This window comes from Protopterus annectens, chromosome 7.part0 (genome assembly GCF_019279795.1).
Source record: "Protopterus annectens isolate FY-2018-M chromosome 7.part0, PAN1.0, whole genome shotgun sequence".
Lineage (NCBI taxonomy): Eukaryota > Metazoa > Chordata > Ceratodontiformes > Protopteridae > Protopterus > Protopterus annectens.
In genome coordinates, this window is record NC_056739.1 from 1,997,189,405 (window position 1) to 1,997,210,762 (window position 21,358).

The 21,358-nt window shown below is 42.6% G+C and overlaps 1 protein-coding gene across 1 annotated transcript in view; it reads right to left on the reverse strand.

Annotated features, from left to right (window-relative positions):
- Positions 1-21,358, reverse strand: part of COPG1 (COPI coat complex subunit gamma 1) — a 1,279,491-nt gene that overhangs the window by 448,075 nt on the left and 810,058 nt on the right. The window contains exon 14 of the mRNA XM_044078421.1: positions 3,089-3,332. Within this exon, the coding sequence (XP_043934356.1) occupies positions 3,089-3,332 (244 nt within the window). The remainder of the gene's footprint in view (positions 1-3,088; positions 3,333-21,358) is intronic.

The following is a 21,358-nucleotide window of genomic DNA, read 5'->3' on the forward strand; positions in this document are numbered from 1 at the left end:
AACAAACACAGAAGGGTAACAGATAACTGGAGAGAGGACTAGGTCCTCTACCTGAAATGGGCCTAGCCCGTAAGGGAGATAGGAGCGAACGGGATACTAAGACAAAGGCCACAAAAGGCCACACAAACAGCTTCAACAAAAACAAAAACACACACACCTAGCTATGAAAATAGCGTTTGGAGCAACAACTAGTAAAGAAGAAGAAAAGTTATACTTAGTCACAGCCAAGAGCGAGACCACGTCTAAGCTTTACGAGCGGCAAACGAGATCTAGGGAAAGGGAGCAGTGCAGCATGGGATACCTCTTAGCCACCAGCCAATTGAAAGACTTTGAGCTAGAGTATGGCCGAGTCGGAGCCGAGGTTCGGCTCCGAACCCACCGGTAAGAATGTAGGCGAGATTGGACTACATAACATCAAAAGGTTTCCTCAATAGGACACAGAGTGACATCCGTGACTGGCGATCCAACTGGAGGCAAAGAAGTTCTGAAGGTGGTGTGCGCATACATCTCTTTTATGGCCAACTGCTGAAGGCCAATGTCAGATGTACTGCGCACATTAGGTAGTAAAAGACTTTGGTATACTGGCCGACGTCGGGTCGTCGCATTGGCAGGCAACTTTCTTAAGTCAGGAATGCTGCAACAATAAAATAGAAAGACATCTTACCGTTTTTTTTTTTTTATATATTATGCTGTCGTTCTGCAATCTCAAGTCTCACGCACATGCACATTTGACAGCTCAGAGGACAGAATGCTTCTATAGCACTATGAAGAGGCAAACAATATCTGGGGTAATCTTATGAGGAGCATTATGGGTAGAGCTTACCCTGAGAGTTTTTGGAAAGCACAAGATGGAATAACATCTGAGTTATATTAGCAAATGGTAAAGGTTTTCTAGTTGATGCCAGCAACATAACCAGCACCCATTCAAAGATAGTGTTTCCCTGGTTTGACAATGAATGTGTAAGTTGCTATGCTTTGGCCTTTCTTACTCCTCCATGATGGCTCATTTATTGGCCATTTCAGCATGTTTAGACATGGAACCTCCTCTTTCAATGCAGTCTCATGTCATAATGTTTTTGAAAGGGGTTTTGCTTAAGAAACTTCCAAGAAAATTGGTGGCAGCTCCTTGGGATCTAAAGTTTGTGTTAGAGAAGCCAACATTTGCTTCATTAAAACTAGGCCATCTGGCTGACTTGATGTTTTTAACATGGAAAACTGCTTTACTGATTGCTATCACCTCTACAAGCAGTGTACCTGAGTTGCAAGCTCTTATGGTGAGTCAACACTATCTCATTTTACACAAAGACAGGGTTTAATTGAGAATTAATTTCATTTATGGTGAAAGTGATATCAAAGTTTACCATAAGCCAAATTACCCATCTCCCGGTTTTCTTTCCTGAACCCCAAAACGATGGAGAAAATATACTCTATACCTTGGATATCTACAGACAACTCAGGTACTATCTTGACAGAAAAAATTCTTTCAGATCTTTGGATCAGAAGGGACAACTTGTGTCAAAACAGACTTTTTCCAAATGGTTGTCTCAGGCTAGTAACTTTTGTTATTCTCACCAAAACAAAACTATTCTGGGCAGGGTCAAGGCCCAGTCTGCCAAAGGCTTGGCATCTTCTATAGCTTTTTGGAAACAGTTGGATTCTAGAAGTATCCTAGAAGAAGCAACTTGGTTCTCTGTACATACTTTTACAAAGCACTACAAGCTCGAGTCTGTAGCTCTATATCGGGCTTTCCAAGGGGCATTCTCCAAGAGTTTCTGGACCTTTCCCTTTCCACCTCCTCAATACAGTAAGCTAGGGTAATCTAGCCATATAGCTAAGGCTACTGCAGCAGTGATCAATATGATGAACATAGTACAGTTATGTAAGAAAGCTTGTTATAACATAAAACGTTTGAATGTTCACTGCTACAGTAACAGCTCCCACCATCCCCACTTTTTGTTTTTTGATTATACCAGAGTATGCATATATGTGTGTGTGTATATGCTCACACACATACATATTATATATATATATATATATATATATATATATATATATATATATATATATATATATATATATATATATATACACAAACACACACACACATACATACACTGTGCGTGTATACATGTGTATGTATATACACATATAAATACATACACCATGTGTGTGTGTATGTACACACACACACACACACATATATATATATATATATATATATATATATATATATATACACACACACATACACATTTTCTACTTCTCTCAGGGCTCAGCCTCCATCGCTCAGCATGAAACCTCTGAAGGGCTTAGCACTCAAACCTATCCTTTAAGGCAGCTCAGTTCAAGCTGCCTAACAGTTTGAATACATGGAAGGTAACCTGAAGCTTTGGAAGTTAGCTAGCTGTTATATCTGTGGCAAGCTATAACCCATACAGTTAAGGCTACTAGAGAAGAGATCAATACTGCACCCTTTGCCACAACTCCATATTTAAAGTTTCCTTGCATCTAACTATGGGAAACAGAAGAAACTAATTTTCATACGCAACACTTAACAATGACCACCAAAAAATATTCAAAATCAATTTCCTCAAAAAATATGCTCAATTAATTGTCTGCTTCTAATTCTGCAAAAAGCACACTGCAAAACTACACAAAACATTGTTTCCCCCAGTTAAAAGTCTTACCATCTACAGCTTTGCTTTCCTTTTAACAAAAATTCAGTCCATACTGCTCTCAAGCAATTTTTAATTTATATGCTTTATAAGAGGACTCTTCTTTAATGCTATTTATTCAAACTCTTGAACAGAGCAGAAAAGAATGTAAACTAGCTAATGGTTTATCAAACAAAATCTCACACCATGACAACTGGACTTTTCTTATTTTAGCTACTACTAACCAGTAAACTTGCTTGTTGTTAATGTGTTTACATGTCTACTCTTTACAAGCAGCTTATATATATATTCACAGTAGCACTTCTTTCAATGGCACAAGGCTGATCCATTCCAAACTGGAATTTTTTTTTTCCACAAGAGCATTACATGTAATACAGTGTGCATAAAATTACAATCACAAAAAAGTAACTCACCTGCCCTGACTTCTTCATTCTCTAAGACAACTCTATTGTAGATGAATCGGATGTACTTGGAAGGGCTGTTGGTCCTAGGTCCCTCTCTGCCTAGAAGATGAAGAATCCTTGTAGCAAGGACAGTGAACTCACAGTCTTCAATGAACTCGCACAGGTGCGCCAGCCCAGTTTCCCTGCTCTCTGGGTTTTCCTCAATGATGCTGATAATGCAGTCAACAATTGCTCGTTTGTACTCAAAGCCACCCTAGGCACAAATACTGACACAGTTAATGTTAGTCTCCACACAAAGTACAGTTGTATAAACTTACCATAAATGTAGATGTTAGAGTGTATTCACTGTTGCAGTCATTACATTTAGGTAATCTGCTGGTAGGTTGCCCTAAGTCGTCCTGAATAACAAAGTCTTAGGTCCTGCGTTGGTTGCTGTCCCTTCTTGCATGACGTCAGGTCGTCAGGAGTATAAAACATGCTGCCGACGCCATATTCATCAGTTTTTCTTGCCCCAGATGTTAGGTACCCCCCAAATGGGGAGGAGAATTTATATATATATATATATATATATATATATATATATATATATATATATATATATATATATATAAATAATTAGACTTCCACTGTGGTGCAGCAGTAGCGTTGTTGCCTCACAGCAAGAGGTCCTCCCGTTTGATTCTCGGCTGGAGTGCGGGGAGTGCCTTCTGTGTGGAGTCTGCATGTCCTCCCTGTGGTTGGGTGGGCGTTCGAAAGACATGTGTAAATGGGCGTGCCATCGTTGAAGCTTGAACGTCAAGCTGGCACCTCAGCGTTCGTGAATATCTACTGCCAATCATTAGCGGACCGGAGTTCCGCTGTGGCGACCCCTAACTGGGAAAAGCCGAAAGACAACAACATATATATATATATATATATATATATATATACCTCCAAATACAAGCAAATGCACCAAAAAGGCTTTTTGAACATAGTAAAAGAAAAGAAGAGGTAAAATAAGAGAGAAATAGGGGGCTGACGGGTGGATAACCAGGACTGCAACAGTGAATACACTCAAACATCTACATTTATGGTAAGTAGACACAACTGTACTATGTTCTTCGTGTTTCACTGTTGCAGTCATTACATTTGGGTAGAATCCCAAAGCTATGTTTGGGAGGATGGAATTATACACCATTGGGAGTAGCTAAAAGGCCCTGCAGGACAGCAGTGGCAAAGCCTGCTCTGGAGTTAGAGAAGAGGGGTAAATGGTAATGTTTGGTGAACGTATGAACTGAACTCCAAGTAGCAACTTCTAGAATGTCTCTGGTAGGAACCCCTCTGAGAAAGGCTGCAGAAGTAGATGCAGCCCTGGTGGAATGGGATCTGATCCCCTTGGGGACAGGTTTACCATGGTGCATGTAGCAGAAATAAATACAATGGCTTATCCATTTTGAAATAGTCTGCTTTGAAATAGCCTTTCCCTCTGCCCCTGCAGCAAATGCCACCAGTAATTGCTCAGATTTTCTTAGAGATTTTGTCCTGTCTAAGTAGAATCTTAGTTGTCTGTGTACATCCAATGAATGCAGAATCCGCTCCCCCTTGTTCTGTGGATTTGGGAAAAAAGTTGGCAGATAAATGGTCTGATTAAGAGCCACACTAGATACCACTTTAGGCATAGAGGATGGATTGGTCCTGAGAGCCACCCTGTCCGGGTAAAATATAATGAAAGGTTCCACTGCCATGAGAGCCTGTAGTTCTGAAATCCTTCTGGCTTAAGTGACTGCTAAAAGGAAAGCTGTCTTCCAAGAGAGAAATTCTGTCTGCAGTAGTAGCAGATTCAAAAGGAGGCAGGGTGAGTTTTTCCAGCACAAAATTGAGGTCCCATGCCGGAGTTGGTGCTCTCCTGGGAGGTCTCAAATTTTTGGCCCCTCTGAGGTACTGTTTTAGCAGGGGATGAGAAAAGAGAGGAGGCTCTGTGCTGTAATGAGCCGAAATGGCAGAGGCATGAATTATTATAGAAGAAAAAGATAGGTCCTTGTGAAACATCTCGGTTAAATATTGCAGAATCTGAGGAATATTGGGCATTGCTGTGTTTGTTCCTTGTGCCTGGTTCCAGGCACAGAATCTTTTCCATTTATCCGCATAAGATTTTCTAGTACTAGGCCTTCTAGCCTCAAAAATGACATCCATCACAGGTTTACTGAGAGATGTAGCTGGTGAAATTAGTTGATTAACCATGCTGCAAGATTCAGAGTTGGAGATGAGTGTGCATTATTTGATAGTTCTGTTGAGACAGTAGATAAGGTGTCTGAGGCAGGTACCATGGGGGAAGGCGTGACATATTGCGCAGGAGCGGGTACCAGTGTTGGCGAGGCCTGTCTGGAGCAATCAGAATCACTTTCGGTTTGTCTTGCCTGACTTTTAGTAAAACCTTGGAGAGCAGAGGCAGAGGGGGAAAGGCATAGACTGATAGTTTTTTCCAGCTGAAGGATAGGGCATCCACTTTCCAAGCTTTTTTGTGATGGATTCTTGTGCAAAATTTGTCCAACTGATAGTTTTGGGGAGAGGCAAAAAGATCTATGTCTGGGCTCCTCCATTTTCGTATCAACATGCTGAAGATTTGTGGATCCAGTTTCCATTCGTGTGGGTCCATAAGAGTTTTGCTTAGTTCGTCTGCCAGAGTATTTTGTTTTCCTGGCAGGAATTGAGCTTGCAGATGTATTTGGTAAGTCAGGGCTGTGTTCCACAAAGTCATGGCTAGTCTGCAAAGGGGGTAGGAATGGGTGCCCCCCTGCTTGTTTATGTACCACATGACTGTGGTGTTGTCAGTCTTTATCAGTAGTTGTCCTGGATGAAGAAAGTTCTTGAAGGCTGTCAGAGCATTCTGTGCAGCTAGCATTTCTTTCTGGTTGATATGTAAGTGCATTTGATTTGGGCTCCATTTGCCCTGACTGCATCTCCCAGCCAGATGGGCCCCCCAAGCATAATCTGATGCATCTGTAGTCAGGGTTTGGGAGGCAGGGAGTGGAATGAATGACAGTCCCTTGTTTTGGTGACAGGCCTCTGCCCACCATAGGAACTCCTGCTGCAGGCAAGGAATGATAGGAATCATTGTTTCCAGGCTGTGACCATGTTGACTCCATAAACCTTTTAGGTACCATTGGAATTTCCTCATATGCAGTCTTGCATATGGAATTAGTAGAATGCAGGAAGCCATGAACCCCAAGGCCTGCAGGATTTGTCTTGCAGATAGCTGGGTTTGTGTGGCCACTTGTTTGAAGTAAGTCATCAACTGAATTTGTTTTCTGGTGTGAGGTAAGCCATCTGAGCAGTTGTATTCAAGCTTGCACCTAGGAATGTAATTATTTGAGAGGGTACCAGTTGTGATTTCTTTTCATTTATGGTGTACCCTAGACAAGTTAGAAGCCTTTTTACAAACGCCAGATGCTGTAGAAGAGTGTCCTTGTTTTCTGCCTGAATTAGACAATTGTCCAGATAAGGGTAAATTTGAATGTTTCTTTGTCTGCAAAATGCAATTACTGGTGCCAGGCACTTTGTGAAGACCATGGGCGTAGTAGATAAGCCAAAGGGCAGTGCAGAGAACTAGTAATGCAAATAGCCTGCTTTGAAGCAGAGGTATCTTCTGCAAGATTCCCTGATTGGGATATGCAGGTAAGCCTCTTTTAAGTCTAGAGTTACCAACCAGGCATCCTTGCCTAGCATGGACAGTAACTGTTGCAGAGTCAACATCTTGAATTTTGGAATGTCCAGGAATATATTTAGAATGGATGTCCAGAATTGGGACGCCATGATTTGTCTTTTCTGGGTACCAGGAAAAGCCTTGAATAAAAACCTTGTCCCTTTTCCTTTTCTGGTACTGGTTGAATAGCCCCCTACTCATGAGAGACATGACTTGCTTCTTGGCCTCTGCCCATTGATTTGGAGGCAGATCTGGCCATCCGTTTGGGATTGGCAACGTGTGGAAATGAAATCTGCATCCCTGGGATACTACATTTAAAACCCACTTGTCCTGGGTAATTAGAAGCCAATTTTGTGCATGAAGTGCCAGTTTTCCCCCCAAAGGGGCTGCAAAAAGATAAGTGCTTGGTGATGGCAGGGGAAAGTCATAGAGACTGTTTACCGTAGGGGGGTGCTTTGCTACTTCCAGATTTGGAGGTGGAGGCACCCCATTGTTTTGTTCTGTAAGCTCCTTGTGATTGAAACCTGGCGCCTTTGGTGTATCTGGATTTGACATGAGCGGCTCTGGTGGGAACTGGAAAGGACCAATTCTTAGTAGGCCAGTGCCTACTGAACCTGGGTGGCTGCACCTGTAGGAAATCTTTTACAGTTTGCATAGATTTAGCTTTGTCTTCCATCTTTTTCAAAACTTCTGCCTTGTTACCAAATAGACTGTCCTGTTGTAAAGGAGCATCCAACAATTTTGCTTTAACATGATCAGGCAGATTTTGCTCCTTGAGCCAAGCATGCCTTCTTATCACAGATACAGTTACAGCGGCCCTACAGGAGGCCTCCAAGGAATCAAAACCACATTGCAAAGCATGCTTTCCTACTTGTTCAGCTGAATGCAATAAATCCTGTAACTCTTTATTTTCCACACAGTCAGAAATCAACATCATTTTCTGTTTAAGTAAGCCCATGACATGCTGCTGATATTTAAGCATATGAAATTGACAGTTTAAAGCCCTGATAGCCAAGGTTGCAGACATGTAAATCTTCTTACCCCATCTATTCAGCACCCTATAGTCTCTATCAGAAGGGGTAGGATTTTTAGCAGTAGAAGCCTTAACACACTTGGGACCCTGACAAATGGTTTCAGGGTCAGCAGTAGGGTTTTTAAAAAGGAATTTGTGGGAGTAAGGAACCCTGGAATATCTGTCTGGATTACTAGGAGTCGGAGGCAGGGAATCAGGAGTCATGCTGGATTCTGAAAAAACATCAACAACAATGTCTAGAACAGGAGGTATAGCCAAAGGTCTATGCTGAGGGAGAAGAAGGAAATCCCTAAGCCTCTTTTTAGATTCTGAAAAATCCTGACTCTCCCACTGAAAATGTTCCCTTAAGGTATGCAAAGTTTCTCCAAAAGAAAAATCCTCTGGAGGGGAGGCAGAAGGGATGGATTCTTCAGCATCAGAGTCCTCATAAGGTGGAATAGATAATTCCTGATCAGACGAGGAATCAGAAAAAATGGAAACCTGATCAGATGATTCGTAATCAGTGCCTTGCCTAGGCCGCTTAACAGGAGGGGGTTAGGAACCCCTGGATCAAAGTAATTAAATCCTCAGCCATTTTGATCATTTGTTTTTTAGGCATAGGGGCCTGTGCACGTGGGCCAAGCATTGGTTTCTTAGACACAGAAGTTGATTTTGGCCTAGGTTTAGAAGATGGCGTCAGTTTAATATACAAATCTTTAGGCCTGAAAACACCCTCAGAAGCCGGTGCCTGCTCAGCGGCTCCGGACCGATCTAAGGTAGAGACATCCGCGGGTCCAATACTTAAAGTGTCTCGCGGCATACCAGACTCCAAAAGGGTCTCAGTAGAGGCCTGTGAATCAAAAGTAGCAGGCATCAGGGGCTGCGAAAGCGCCTCACCGAGTACCGGCGAACTGACGACTGGCTTAGGAGAAGTTTCGTTGTCGGTTTTGGACCTCAACGATATGTCTCTGTCTTTGTCTTTGCGTATTTTGTGTATTCCGGTAGTCGGATTGCTAACTGACGACATTTCTGGATAGTTAAATCTTGAGCCAAAATATTTAGATGCAAAAATATGCCGGCGCTTAATAGTGCGCTGATTAAATCTAGCACAAAACCAACAGCAAGGCACGTTGTGGTCAGGGCCTAGGCAAGGAATACAGTGCAGATGAAAATCCTTATGAGGTATTTGCTTCCCACAAGTAATACAATTAACATTTACTGACATCGGAGGAAAGAGAAAAAGTTTCCCCAGCGGGGTACTTACTTAGCTTTAGATTGAAGACTTTGTTTCTGAAACTCGAAAAAGAAAATTTCAGGAGTCGGCCGACCGGCACTTGCGAACTGCTTCTACTTCGGGCACCGCGCGGCAAGAAAGACTGATGAATATGGTGTTGGCTGCATGTTGTATACCCCAGACAACCTGACGTCATAGAAGAAGGGACAGCAACCGCCGCAGGACCCAAGACTTTGTTATTCAGGCCGACTGAGGGCAACCTGCCAGCAGATTACCCAAATGTAATGACTGCAACAGTGAAACACGAAGAACATCCATAAATACCTATTTTAACAGCCCTGTTTGTAATAAATAAAACTAAAAAGTGTTTTTCACTTGGAATCAAGACAGAAGCAGTTCTAAACAGTGACCAGACAACCTAAATGAAATGTAGCCTTCCATATTTAAAGCATCCAACTATATTCTAAGCTCAGAAGCTAGTTATAAGCAAAATTCAGTGTCTCAGTGGAAGCCTTATAACACCAAGCAAAAACAAAGTCTCCAGTTCAATTTCAACCAAATGGTCTAAAGTATCAAAAGGGGCATAATGAAAAAATTCTGTACTTTGCAATTAAGGGGAAACATTTAAATGAAAGAAAATGGATAAAGGAATATCACCATCCAAAAACATCACCCCAGCAAAGAAGAGAGACATGGAATGCACCTTTCTCAGATAAGTGCAGCATCTAGCAGACCTACAGATGGTCAAGCCATTTAATGAGTTACATCTGGTCTCACAAGTAACAACCAAGAGTGTCTGACCCTGAAGCAAAGGATGGAAGAGGCTAGGGGATTGCATACTAGGCTTGACATAGCCATTCAAGATCAGGCTATGGAAATAATTATAGTGGCAACAAAAAAAGTGAAATAAAAATCTAAAACTCCTAAACTTTTCAGTGAATGATGCCACTTTTACAATGTATGTAATGTAACAAACATCGACCACATTTACATATTTATTTATTCCAGTTTGATGACCGGGGAGGTCAACTGGGCTCGGGGAGCTCGTTTTCAGTGGAGGCCCGGGGAGAAAAGCTCCAACAATACATAGTAGGTTACATGGAATATTTAAAGAAACATTGCAGTACATTAAATTTAAAATTTACAGACAGAAACTAGGCATTACAATAGGTAGCATTCATAAAAGAAGAAACTGACATTTACAACTTTGTTCAGGAGGCAAAGACAGGCAAATAGCCTGGTGGTTAAAAAGTACAGTTTGGAATTTATACAAAATACAGATGAGATAGGGTAGCAGGGTGAGGAGGTTAGCCAGGAGTAAAAGCGGAGGAGACCTTGACAGGTATGGGGTGAAGAGTGCAGCTGCATTTCCTGTTTGAGCAAAGGTGAGAATGAAGAAGGGTTTTAAAGTTTTTGAGGTTGTCACATGATCTAAGAGTGGAGGGCAGAGCATTCCATTTTTTGGCTACGGTGAAGGATAGCAGAAGTTGACCAGCTGGGCGCTTGGGTTTTTGGATGGAGATTAGGTTTTGGTGGGTAGACCTAAGTGTTCTATGGGGGGTATAAGGTTGTAGGATATTGGATAGTGCAGGACACTTAGTGGGTTGGAAAAGTAATTTGTGGGCAGTGGTGATTTGGAGAAAGTCAAGTTGGTTGGGGAGTATGAGCCAATTTAATGAGTGCAGAGAGGAACAGTGATGGGAGGAAGATTTGGCTTTGGTAGCAAATCTAGAGATTTTACTGTAACAAACTTCTAGTTTAGAGGAGAGTGTAGAGGATAAGTTAGTAAGTAGGGGGGCGCCGTACAGTAGAGAGGGAAGGAGATAGGTAGTGGCGAGAGTAAGTCTGGTGGCAGGAGAGAGGAAGTGATCGTTTCTGTAGAGAAGGCCAGGTTTTACGTGGGTTTTCTTTATGTTTAGCTGGACATGTGTGTTAAATTTTAGGTGTTCATCAATGGTAACACCTAGGAGTTTAGCGGAGGGTACAACCTCTATGATGGAGGTGTTGTGGCTAGTTATATGAAGTGAATCTTTCCTGATAGGAGAGGATTTTGAAGGAGAAAATAGATGGCTTTTGGTTTTCTTTGCATTTAAAGAGAGGTGATTTTGGAGCATCCAGTTTTCAGTGGTTGAGAAGGCTGTCTGAGTCAGTAGTTGGAGATCTGTTAGGTTGGAGGCACAGCAGATCAGGGTAGAATTGTCGGCATATTGTACAATTTTAATATTGGGTATGGCATTGTGAAAGTTGTTAATAAAGACACTGAATAGGACTGGGCCAAGTATGGATCCTTGGGGTACTCCAGTGGGGGTAGGGAGGAAGGTAGAGGTGCCCTGGCCCCATTTTACAGCCTGGAACCTGTCAGAGAGATAGCTAGAGAACCAAGAGAGTGCTTTGTAAGAGAGATTGACGTGAGAGAGATGATTTAGTAGGTGGGTGTGGGAGATAGTATCAAAAGCTTTAGACAAGTCCAGCAGAACTGAGGATACTATTTTACCGGAGTCACGAGCAGAATTGACAATATGTAAGAAGGAGAGAAGGGCAGTGTTGGTACTATGTCCTGGGTGGAAGCAGTGTTGGGTGGGAGACAGTAGCTGGTGTTTGGTAAGGAATGGCAAGAGCTGGAGGTGAATGCATTTTTCAAGGAGTTTGGAGACTGGGGATAGGATGGCTATGGGGCGGAAATTAGAGACGTTACAGTCTTTGCCACCCTTGTGAAGTGGAAGAATATATGCAGCACGCCAAAGTTTGGGTACATAGGATTCAAGTAAGGATCTATTGATCAGGATGCTGATGGGCAGGGGAATACTATCGGTGGCTGTTTTTAAGGAAGAGGAAGGAATGTTGTCAGGGGCATTGGAACAAGGCTTTAGTTTAGAGAGTAGTTTCTTAATTAGGTGGGTGGAGATGGGTTTGAGTTCGAAAGCAGGGGAGGGGAGGAGGGAGGGGATGTTTGGGTGGGGTGAGGTTGAGGGTTATTGCTGGTAAAGGTCTTGGTTAGTTCAGCAACTGAAGTAGTGAAGAAGGTGTTAAATAATGATGCAATTTTGAGGTCAGATTTGCTGGTGTCAGGGCAGGGGTTGTTTTCAGTGCCTGGCCTAAGGAGGGAATAGATTGAGTTCCAAAATTGTTTTGGGTTTTTTGCATGGTTTACTTGTATTTTGATGTAGTAAGACTTTTTATCTTTGATAACTTGTTTCTTGGCAAGGTTTCTTAGCTGTCTGTATTTAAGTAAGATTTCTGGCTGTTTATTTTGGAGGTATGTTTTCCAGGTTTTATCTCTTTGTAGAATAATATTTTTGGTGCCTTTAGTGAGCCATGGGGCGGTCTTAGTTTTTACTCTTTTCCTTCTTACAGGAGCTAGGAAGGCAAGGACATTTAAGAATGTTGTGTTGAAAAAATCGACGGCTGCGTCTAATGGAAGATTTTTTTAGGGGGTTCCAGTTAGTACATTTAAATGAATCAGAGAAGGTAGTAGGACTGAAGTTAGAGAGGTTACGAGTGTGGATGAATTGGTGGGACTGTGGGGAAGAGGGAGAAGCTCGATGGACAAAGGCGGGGAGGTGGTCTCCTAGTGGGTCTGGAATGACACCAGATTGTAAGACTTTGTTAGGATGAGATACCAAGATCCAGTCTAGTATGGAACCTAGGGGGTTAGTTTTGTTAGGCTTGGTGATGGAGTTGGTAAACTGAGTATAGTTAAATAGATTAACAGACATGGTGGGATTGGGTTTATTGATTTTGTTCCAGTCTATATTTACATCTCCCAATACGTAGGTTTCTAGCTTAATATTTGAGGAGGCCCAGGACAGGATTTCTTCCAGGGTGTTGGTGTTGTTGCCTGGGGGAATATACAGGGAAATTAAGCAGATGCTTTTAAGGTTGTTGATTTTTAGTAGGCCCGTTACAAGTTTAGCATTGTTAAATGAAGAGATGGGATTAGGATATGGCGTAAAGGACAGCTGGTTGGAGTAGATTAATTCTACACCACCACCTCTTTGTGTACTAACAGAAAGGTTAGTACCTCATCATATTAAAACAAAGAACTAGCCTAAACACAGAAAGGTTAAGATTTGTAACAACACCAGTTGCCCATATATAAAAATGGACCTGGATCACTGTAGGGCTAGACGGAACAGGCTAGTACTAAGCTACCATAAGCTGCTCCACCAAGTAAGAGAAAATACTGATAAATAGCTCCAGTAGGCTGCAAACTACTAGGGGTATCCAGCAGGTGCTACAGACAGCACAGATAAGTGCATTTTTAGGTGGACTTTCTCATCTTAATACTTAAAAGTCTTGGACCTTGCCTAAGCATACACCACAATTAACCAGCACAAGAATCAGCATTCCATACACCTTAGTACCTTGAGTGAAGGGGAGCAGCTGCCTAGAGAGCAAAACAATGTCTGTGACTAAATGTATCTGGCTGGCAGCAAAAGTGATGCTCAAGTGGTACTCCTTTGCAATGGCACTTGGCAGCTGGCTATTGAAGTCTTAGTAGGAAAATACTGGGATGTCATTGCTGAAAAATACTCTAGCTAAGCTAATACTACTATTTCCAATATCACAGATCTGGATTATCAAAATAGGTGTTAGCAGCAAACCAGCCACTGGTAAATTCAGTGTCCAAATGGATTTTTATAGAAGGTATTCACTTCAGTACTAAGGACAATGTCACCAGAATGGTTGCATATGCCACTATGCACTTTCAAAATGTTCAGCAGGGTGACAGGATGTGTGTGGCACTTCTGATCAAGCAGAAGGCCTTGTTAAGTTACAGCAGATACAAAAGGGATAAAATGAGGAAACATCAATGGCCAGGAAGTACATTTTGCAGAAAAGTAGCCACTTAATAGACTAAAATTTGCATACACAAAGTTTTTTAAGAGCCACTCTACAAATCTAGAAAAATTACATAAAAGTGGAGATACATTTCCTACTAGCTTTACAGTGGTGCATTCAAACTTCACCTTTTTAATATTAAAGTTATGATGGCTGTAAGTTACTCATTAAAACATGCTGCCCCATGACTTATTCCACATAACTTATTATTCTGCATTTCCAGAACGTAACCAACTATGAATGTTCACCCAAAGTATGCTGCATACCAGCAATCTTGTAAACCTAAGACCCAGTGAAAGTTACGCAAATTTCATCAGAAATCTAACCCTTGGATAAAGTGTATGATGCAATATTAACATAAAACAATTTTGATGAAAAGATGGAAATACAAGTACAAACACACTAAAGTGTACAAGTGTACAAAGACTTTTTTTGTTTTGCTTGCTTACTTTTTTCTCCATGTGGCTGACTATCAGCTGACCTTAGTGCCTTTCCTTTGTCATTGGGTCTACCTATCTCCCCCTCCACACACATTTAGGCTTTCTCCAATAAGGACTGGTGTCAGTGAGGTGACTGAGGCTTCCTGATTAAGTGTCGTATTGCTGCTGTGGGTTATTTCTTCTTTAAGCTTGTCCCTTGCCCATGCTCAGCAGTGCTCCTAGGGTGGGACATTAAAAGGGTGGTCCATGCTGAACTGCCTCCTCACTTCCACAAAAGGCTGAAATCAACAAACCACCTCCCTCATCCACTGAAGCACTCTGCAGTAGTTTTATCCAGTCTCCACCAGGAAAGTCATACCACACTAGGCACTAGCAGGGATGGATGGGAGGGACATGTCCAGGAGTACAGTGTGGTATGACTTTCCTGATGCAGACTGGATAAACTACATCAGAGTGTCTGCTGATAGTCAGGGCTTTGTCCCTATATGACACAGCTGTATTAAACAGGTACAAGAAATATCAACAATACTTTTTTATGCTGAAGGGTACAATGGCAGTCAGAAGACATGCAGAAAACTTCATTACTCCTAACATAAGTGTCATGAGACCCTTAGCCTGACACCTAAGATTGTCACTTCAGCATAATACTTACTAATGCTGCCATGAAATACAAACTTGGCAGAAAAGTACAGTTGTGAAAGGGTACTCACTATAAGCACATTCATAAATGACAGTAGATTAGCAAGCAGTGAAAATGAGTCTCAGACCATAGGCCTGCATGGAAGACTAGTGCATGCCATTCAATAAAACAAAGTCAGCCCTACTACTAGACTGAATTTTGTAACTCCTGCAGAAAGTGTGAATAGACATTGAAAAGACAGTTTCACATATGATTTGAGGTGAGATTGCCTTTTGAGAGTGGGATCTGACATTCAAAAGGCAGACTCACATATGATTTGAGGGGAGACATAACTGAAAAAGTCTACAAATGTTGGCAGCTACATTCAGACAGTACGCTCTGATCTATTCAGCACAGGTCTTCCCATTGTGTCATAAAAGAAGGTGATACAGTTGAATATAATCTGTACAGATACTGGTCCACCCTGCTTTCCTGGCATAAGAGACAAAATGCTGATAGGACTGTCTATAGTCTCTGGTACCATTTACATAATATCCAAATTATCTGTGTACATCCATGACACTAAAAATTCTCTCGCTTCTGCTCTGTGGAGTGGTCTGTAAAACGGGCAGAATGGCTTCATCCAATAAAAACTCTTGAGACTGGAGGGACTGGCTGCAGTAATACCAGATCTTTATGAAAAACTGAGTAAGGCTTTCAGCACTAAGGCTTGCAATTCTAAGATTCCTGTAGTCAAAATAAGTTCTAAGAGGACAGTCTTACACAATAAGGCTCTGCAAACACATCTGGCAGGCTCAAAGGGAAGGAGTGTGAACTTTTCAGTTACAAAGTTAAAGTAGCATCAAAGAACGGGAATGGGTCTCCAACGAGGTCCAAGTGTAAAGTGGAAGGAATGTGCAAAGTCTGAATGCAAAAGTACTGAAACTGCTAACAGAAGTACTTCAATAAAGAGGAATCTTTGGTCAAATAACTCACTGAGTACTACAGTGCCTGCAGAAAAGATGTTACAGGATCCAGATGCGTCCTACTATCCCAAACTGGTTAGGTATGCTTTCCTAGTGCTGAACCCTTTAATCTCATGTAATGTGCAACCCACCGGGGGGGGGGGGGGGGCTTAGGGAACAGAACAAATTAATTCAAGGTATTAACCTTAAGGTGTAAAAATTGCCTCCAAGTGATAATGTGGCCAAAAATGGACATGGTTATAAGTGGGCTGAACACCCAGCCTACTCCAACCTACACCACAGACACCTGCTAATGGTGGGAGGGATATATGTGCCTCTTCTGGCTACTGTGTGCTTCCATAAAACCCTGGAGCTCTGGCTAAATAATCTACTTGCCTGCTTGTGTTACCTGTGACAGCTCTGTTGAGCGAACGCTGGATGTAAAATCAATCTGCCAAACATGATCCAAAAATTGCCACACAGTGTAGACTCAATGACAGGATGCATACTACAAGTGATGATATGATAGCAAGAAGGCTGGACAACCTATGCATCCAGGAGACAAGATGGAAGGGAGGTGCAGCAAAGCCACTTGGCTTGCAATAGAGAGTCTACTACTCATGAGAAAGACAGACTAGAAATGATGGGGAAAATGTAGTGAGGGATGTCATCAGATTCACTGACAGATTCATGGGAACCAGACTCCAGTGTAAGGATAGGGCACTATTCGTAATCTCTGCCTATGCCCAACAGCAAGGTTCTGATAGTGAAAAAAAAAAGTGCATTCAGACAGTAGTTGCTGGATCTACTAGTTACAGCAAAGCAACAGGAATTGGTGCTGATAATGAGAGACCAGAATGCACACATCAGGACAAATAGAATAAGCTATGAGGACTGCCTAGGTCCATATGAGTGGACCAAAAGGAATAAAGAAGTAGATGCCATTCTAGACTTCTGTCTGACAAGTGGCTTGATGGTGGCCAACATATGGCTCAGCAAGAGTGACTTCCACAAGACCCACACACAAGACTGGACAACATGCAAATCAGGTAGACTTTCTCCTACTAAGGAAAGGGCACTGGGGTAGAATCAGTAACTGCAAAGTCATCTCCAGTGAAATAATCAGCCCACAGCATTAACCACTGGTTGCTTCAATCAGATGCGAGCGATAGTCATAAAAGGCTCTAAAGGTCAGTAGAGACTAGGCTGAAGACCTGGAAGTTAACTGGAGAGAGCACAAGAGTTCAAGAAATTACTCACAGCCCTAGTACCTCGGGAAGACTGAGGTGAAGAATGGCAGTGCCTCAAAACATCATGTGTGAGATCTATAGAAGAGACATGGTCGGGCCCGGCATGGAAATAAGGTACATAGGGAAAGCTAGTGGTGGAATGCAGAAGTCCAGGAAGTCATTAAAAGAAAGGAGGAGTGTAAGAAAAAGTGGGAAATAGGAAAGAAGGACCAGGCTAAGAGGGAATACTGGCTGGCGAAAAGAGGAGTTGCAATAGCAAAGAACAAATCAGAGGCACTCTATCAGCTTCTGGAAAGTGACTCTGTGCAAGGCATTAAAATGTTTTCAATATTTTGGGTTTTCAATCTTTTGAACTACTGATCTTATGGAATACACCCAGTGCCCCAGACACAGCCCAAGATGGAAAAACAGGAGGAGCCCACCCTAGAGGTACGGAAAGCACTAAGTAAATACAACAAAGTCAACAAAAGCAGCAGGCTCAGATGAGGTCACAGCACATGTGATCACAATGTTGAGTGAAATAGAACAGAAATTACTCCTGAGGGTAATAAATAGCAGTGTGGCGAGAAAGACATACCCTAAATGACGGACAACATGCATACTAGTGTGAGTCTACAAGAACAAAGAGGACATACACAACTATGGACAGTACAGACTTATCAAAATACTGTCACACCGCAAGAAAATTCTTGAGAAGGTGACTGATAAGTGAATATGCAGAGTAGTACAAAGTAAGATGGGAAATGAGTAATTCAGATTCAGATCAAAATGTAACGGATTCAGATCAAAATGTAGCCCAACCAACCTGATGTTTGCAGTGAGGCAGACAGTAAAGTAAAAGCTAGAGACGAGGACCAAGTCCAATGCTGCACTCCTAGACTTGGAGAAACTATATGACAAGGTATCAAAAAAGCTGATTTGGACAGTCCTGCAATGGTTCAAAGTCCCAGAAACATTGGTAGCATTAGTGCAGGCTAAGTACAATAGGTTCATAAGTAGGTAATAAGCTATTGGCCCGAGGGCCTATATAAGCCTAACCAAACGGTACCCTGGCTTTTGCCTCCCAAGAAAATTATTTTCCTTTGCCCCTGTCAAGCAGAGCCACAGAACTGCTCCCCAGGGTGAATTTCCTATCTCCCATCCAATCATCAAGATTTTTCTTGAAGAATGCTAATGAGGAGCTTTGTTTGACATAGATAGGTAGTTTGTTCCAGAGTATGGGAAGTCTCTGAGACAGGAATCTATCCCTCCAGCATGTTCTGTTTATTGTGGTGACAAGGTTTAGGTCCCTAGCGCGTGTAGCTCGGAGGGATTGGGATTTTTTTACGTGGAGCATGTCCAACAGCTCTGGGTTTGACATAGCTTTGTATGTTAGGCAGATATTGCCTCTGAGTAGGCGATATGCGACAGAGTAAAGCTGGAGTTTTTTGAGACGGTCTGCGTACGGCATCTGTTTGAGGCCGGCAATACTCTTTGTGAGGTATTTCTGTGGCCTTTCCAGTTGTTGTAGATGTCTTGTGAGGTACATACCAAAAGGGGCGCTGTACTCTATAATGGGTCTAATGAGTGATGAGTAGAGGGGAACAATGACCTCTTTTTTCCTGGATGAGAAACCTTTTGTGATGAGGTGTGCCATGTAGAAGGATTTCCTGACTACTGTGGCGATGTGATTATCAAAGGAGAGACTACTGTCCACCTGTGTCCCAAGGTCTCATCACACTTTCGGTGTTAAGTAGACTACTGCCTATGTGGTAGTTCATGTGTACAGAGTTTTTACCAAAGGGGATAACAGTGCACTTTTTGGCATTGAGCTTGAGGCCATGGCTTTGACACCAGTCATCTGTCTCAGTGAGCCCCTTTTGTAGGATATCCACATCGTTAGGAGATTTGATTATGGCTCCTAGTTTGCAGTCATCTGCGAACTTTGTTAGCCAAAGACCTTCTGTGTTAGCCTGTACTTCAGAGAAGTAGATTCCAAACAGGAGAGGACCCAGGACTGGACCCTGTGGTACTCCACTTGTCACTGGTCTGAAGTTGGATTTAGAATCTGCTGCTTTCACAGTGTGGGTTCGGTCAGTGAGCCAGTTGGCAACCCATCTTGTGACATAGGGATTTATACCTAGTTTAGTGAGTTTATCTATAATTCCAGAGTGAGGGATGGTGTTGAAAGCCTTGGCGAGATCTAGATAGGCTGTGTGTACCACCTTACCCTCATCTACAGCTTTGGTGACCGCTTCAAAGAAGTCTATCAGGTTTAGGAGACATGATCTGCCTTTTACAAACCCAAACTGGGTAGGGTCCAGAGTTTGGAGATTACCAATGTCATTGTTTATAAGTTCAATGATGATACGCTACATAGCCTTGCAGACCAGGCTCATCAGGCTAATGGGGCGGTAGTTCCCGGGGTCCGTGGTGGCTCCCCCTTTGTGGAGTGGGATAACCATTGTGCACCATTCAGTGGGCACAAAGCCTGAGGTGAGGCTATGACTGAACATGGTACTTAGTTGGGGTACCAGTTCATTCTGTAGTTCATGTAGAACGCAGCCTGGGATGTTGTCAGGTCCCATGGATGCTGTGTTCTTCGCTTTGGAGAGTGTGTTTTTTACCTGTGCAGCCGTGACTACAGGTACTTTGCATTCTTCCGGTACAGAGATGGGCCCTTTAGGGGATGAGAGAGGGGTAAAGTTAGCAATGAACCTATCTGCCAGGATGTTAGCAATATCAGTTGGTTCTGTATATTTAGTGCCATTGTGATGTAACTCAGAGCAGATCTGAGTGTTGCCACTGAGATTCTTGACATAGCTATAGAATGCTTTGTTGTTGTCTTTAGAATCAGTGGCGATTTTGTTTTCGTAACTAGCTTTGGAGGATTTTATGAGGGATCTCAGCTTTTTACTGAGGCTGACCACGGAGTTCCTCCAATCATGGGATTTTACCCTTTTTTGCAACAGTTTCTTTCTTCTGTTGCAGAGTTTGTTTATAGCAGGGGACCACCAGATTGGCTTCCTTTTTTTGGAGGATAGCATCTTGGTTCTGTTAGGGATTTCACGATCCATGCACTTGTGTAAGTGCTTATAAAGTGCAATTGTATAGGATTCAGCAGTCGTATCTCTATTGTCCATCAACATGGATGTCGTGAAGTTTGCCACTTCTGTCTTAAGAAGCGTGAAGTTGGCTTTGGAGAATTTTTTACAGTGGTTTCCCTAATTGGGGGAGGGGGGCTGGGATGTGGATGTCTAGGGTGATTTGCTTGTGGCCGGATCTGACCAACGAGGAATTGACCTCTGGTGTGGATCACCGGTTGCCCATGTTGGTAATGACCAGATCTAGGATATTGCTGCCCCTAGTGGGGGTGTGGATAAGTTGATCCAAGGCATTAGAATTTATGAAATCCAGAAAACGTTGAGCACAAGAGTTGGTACAGGAGTAGTTTTCCCAGTTAATGGCGGGGTAGTTGAAATCGCCCATTATTAGGGTGTTAAAAGTGTACCCTAATATTTTCCAGTGCATCAAGAAATGAGGATTGGGAATCCTGGGGCATGGTGGGGGATCTGTAGCAAGCTACAATTTGCCCAATGACTCCAGTATGAACTGTGTTTGGTCTCACAGTGGGGTTCTCAGTGGGAGTAGATGTGCATTAGGAGTCGGTTCTGAGACTGCTGCTGTTCATATCAGTGATGGACTACATTAGCAAACCAGGTCTGAGCGGGCAGATCAACAAAGTTGTTGCATGCAGATGATACAGCATTACAGGCAAACTCTGAGCAAGAACTTCAACAAATGGTAGGAGAACAGAATGTAAAACTGAAGGCACATGTTATGAAACTGAGTACTGAGACAGTACTGAGTACAGATAAGATGGGGGTAAATCAGAAGAAGCTAAGAATGGAGATAGGAAAATAATGGAACAGGTTAACAGCTTCAAGTACCTGGGAGGGGTGTTTGGGAGGGGTGTTTGAGGAGAAAGGAAGTCTGAATGGGGAGGTCAATGCTAGAATCAGAGGGTCTGCATCCACTGGCACAGTGTGTCAGCGGTAGAATATGACAACACTAAAGAGCTGAAATATAAGGTGTACAAAACAGCGATGCAACCAATACTACTGTAGGGTACAGAAACCTGGGGAGCAAAGACAGAGCAGTTGAGGAGGCTGGAAGTCATAGAGATGAAGTGCCTGAGATGGATGGCAGGATGCACACCGTGGGACAAATGAATAAATGAGGACATACGAGTAGAA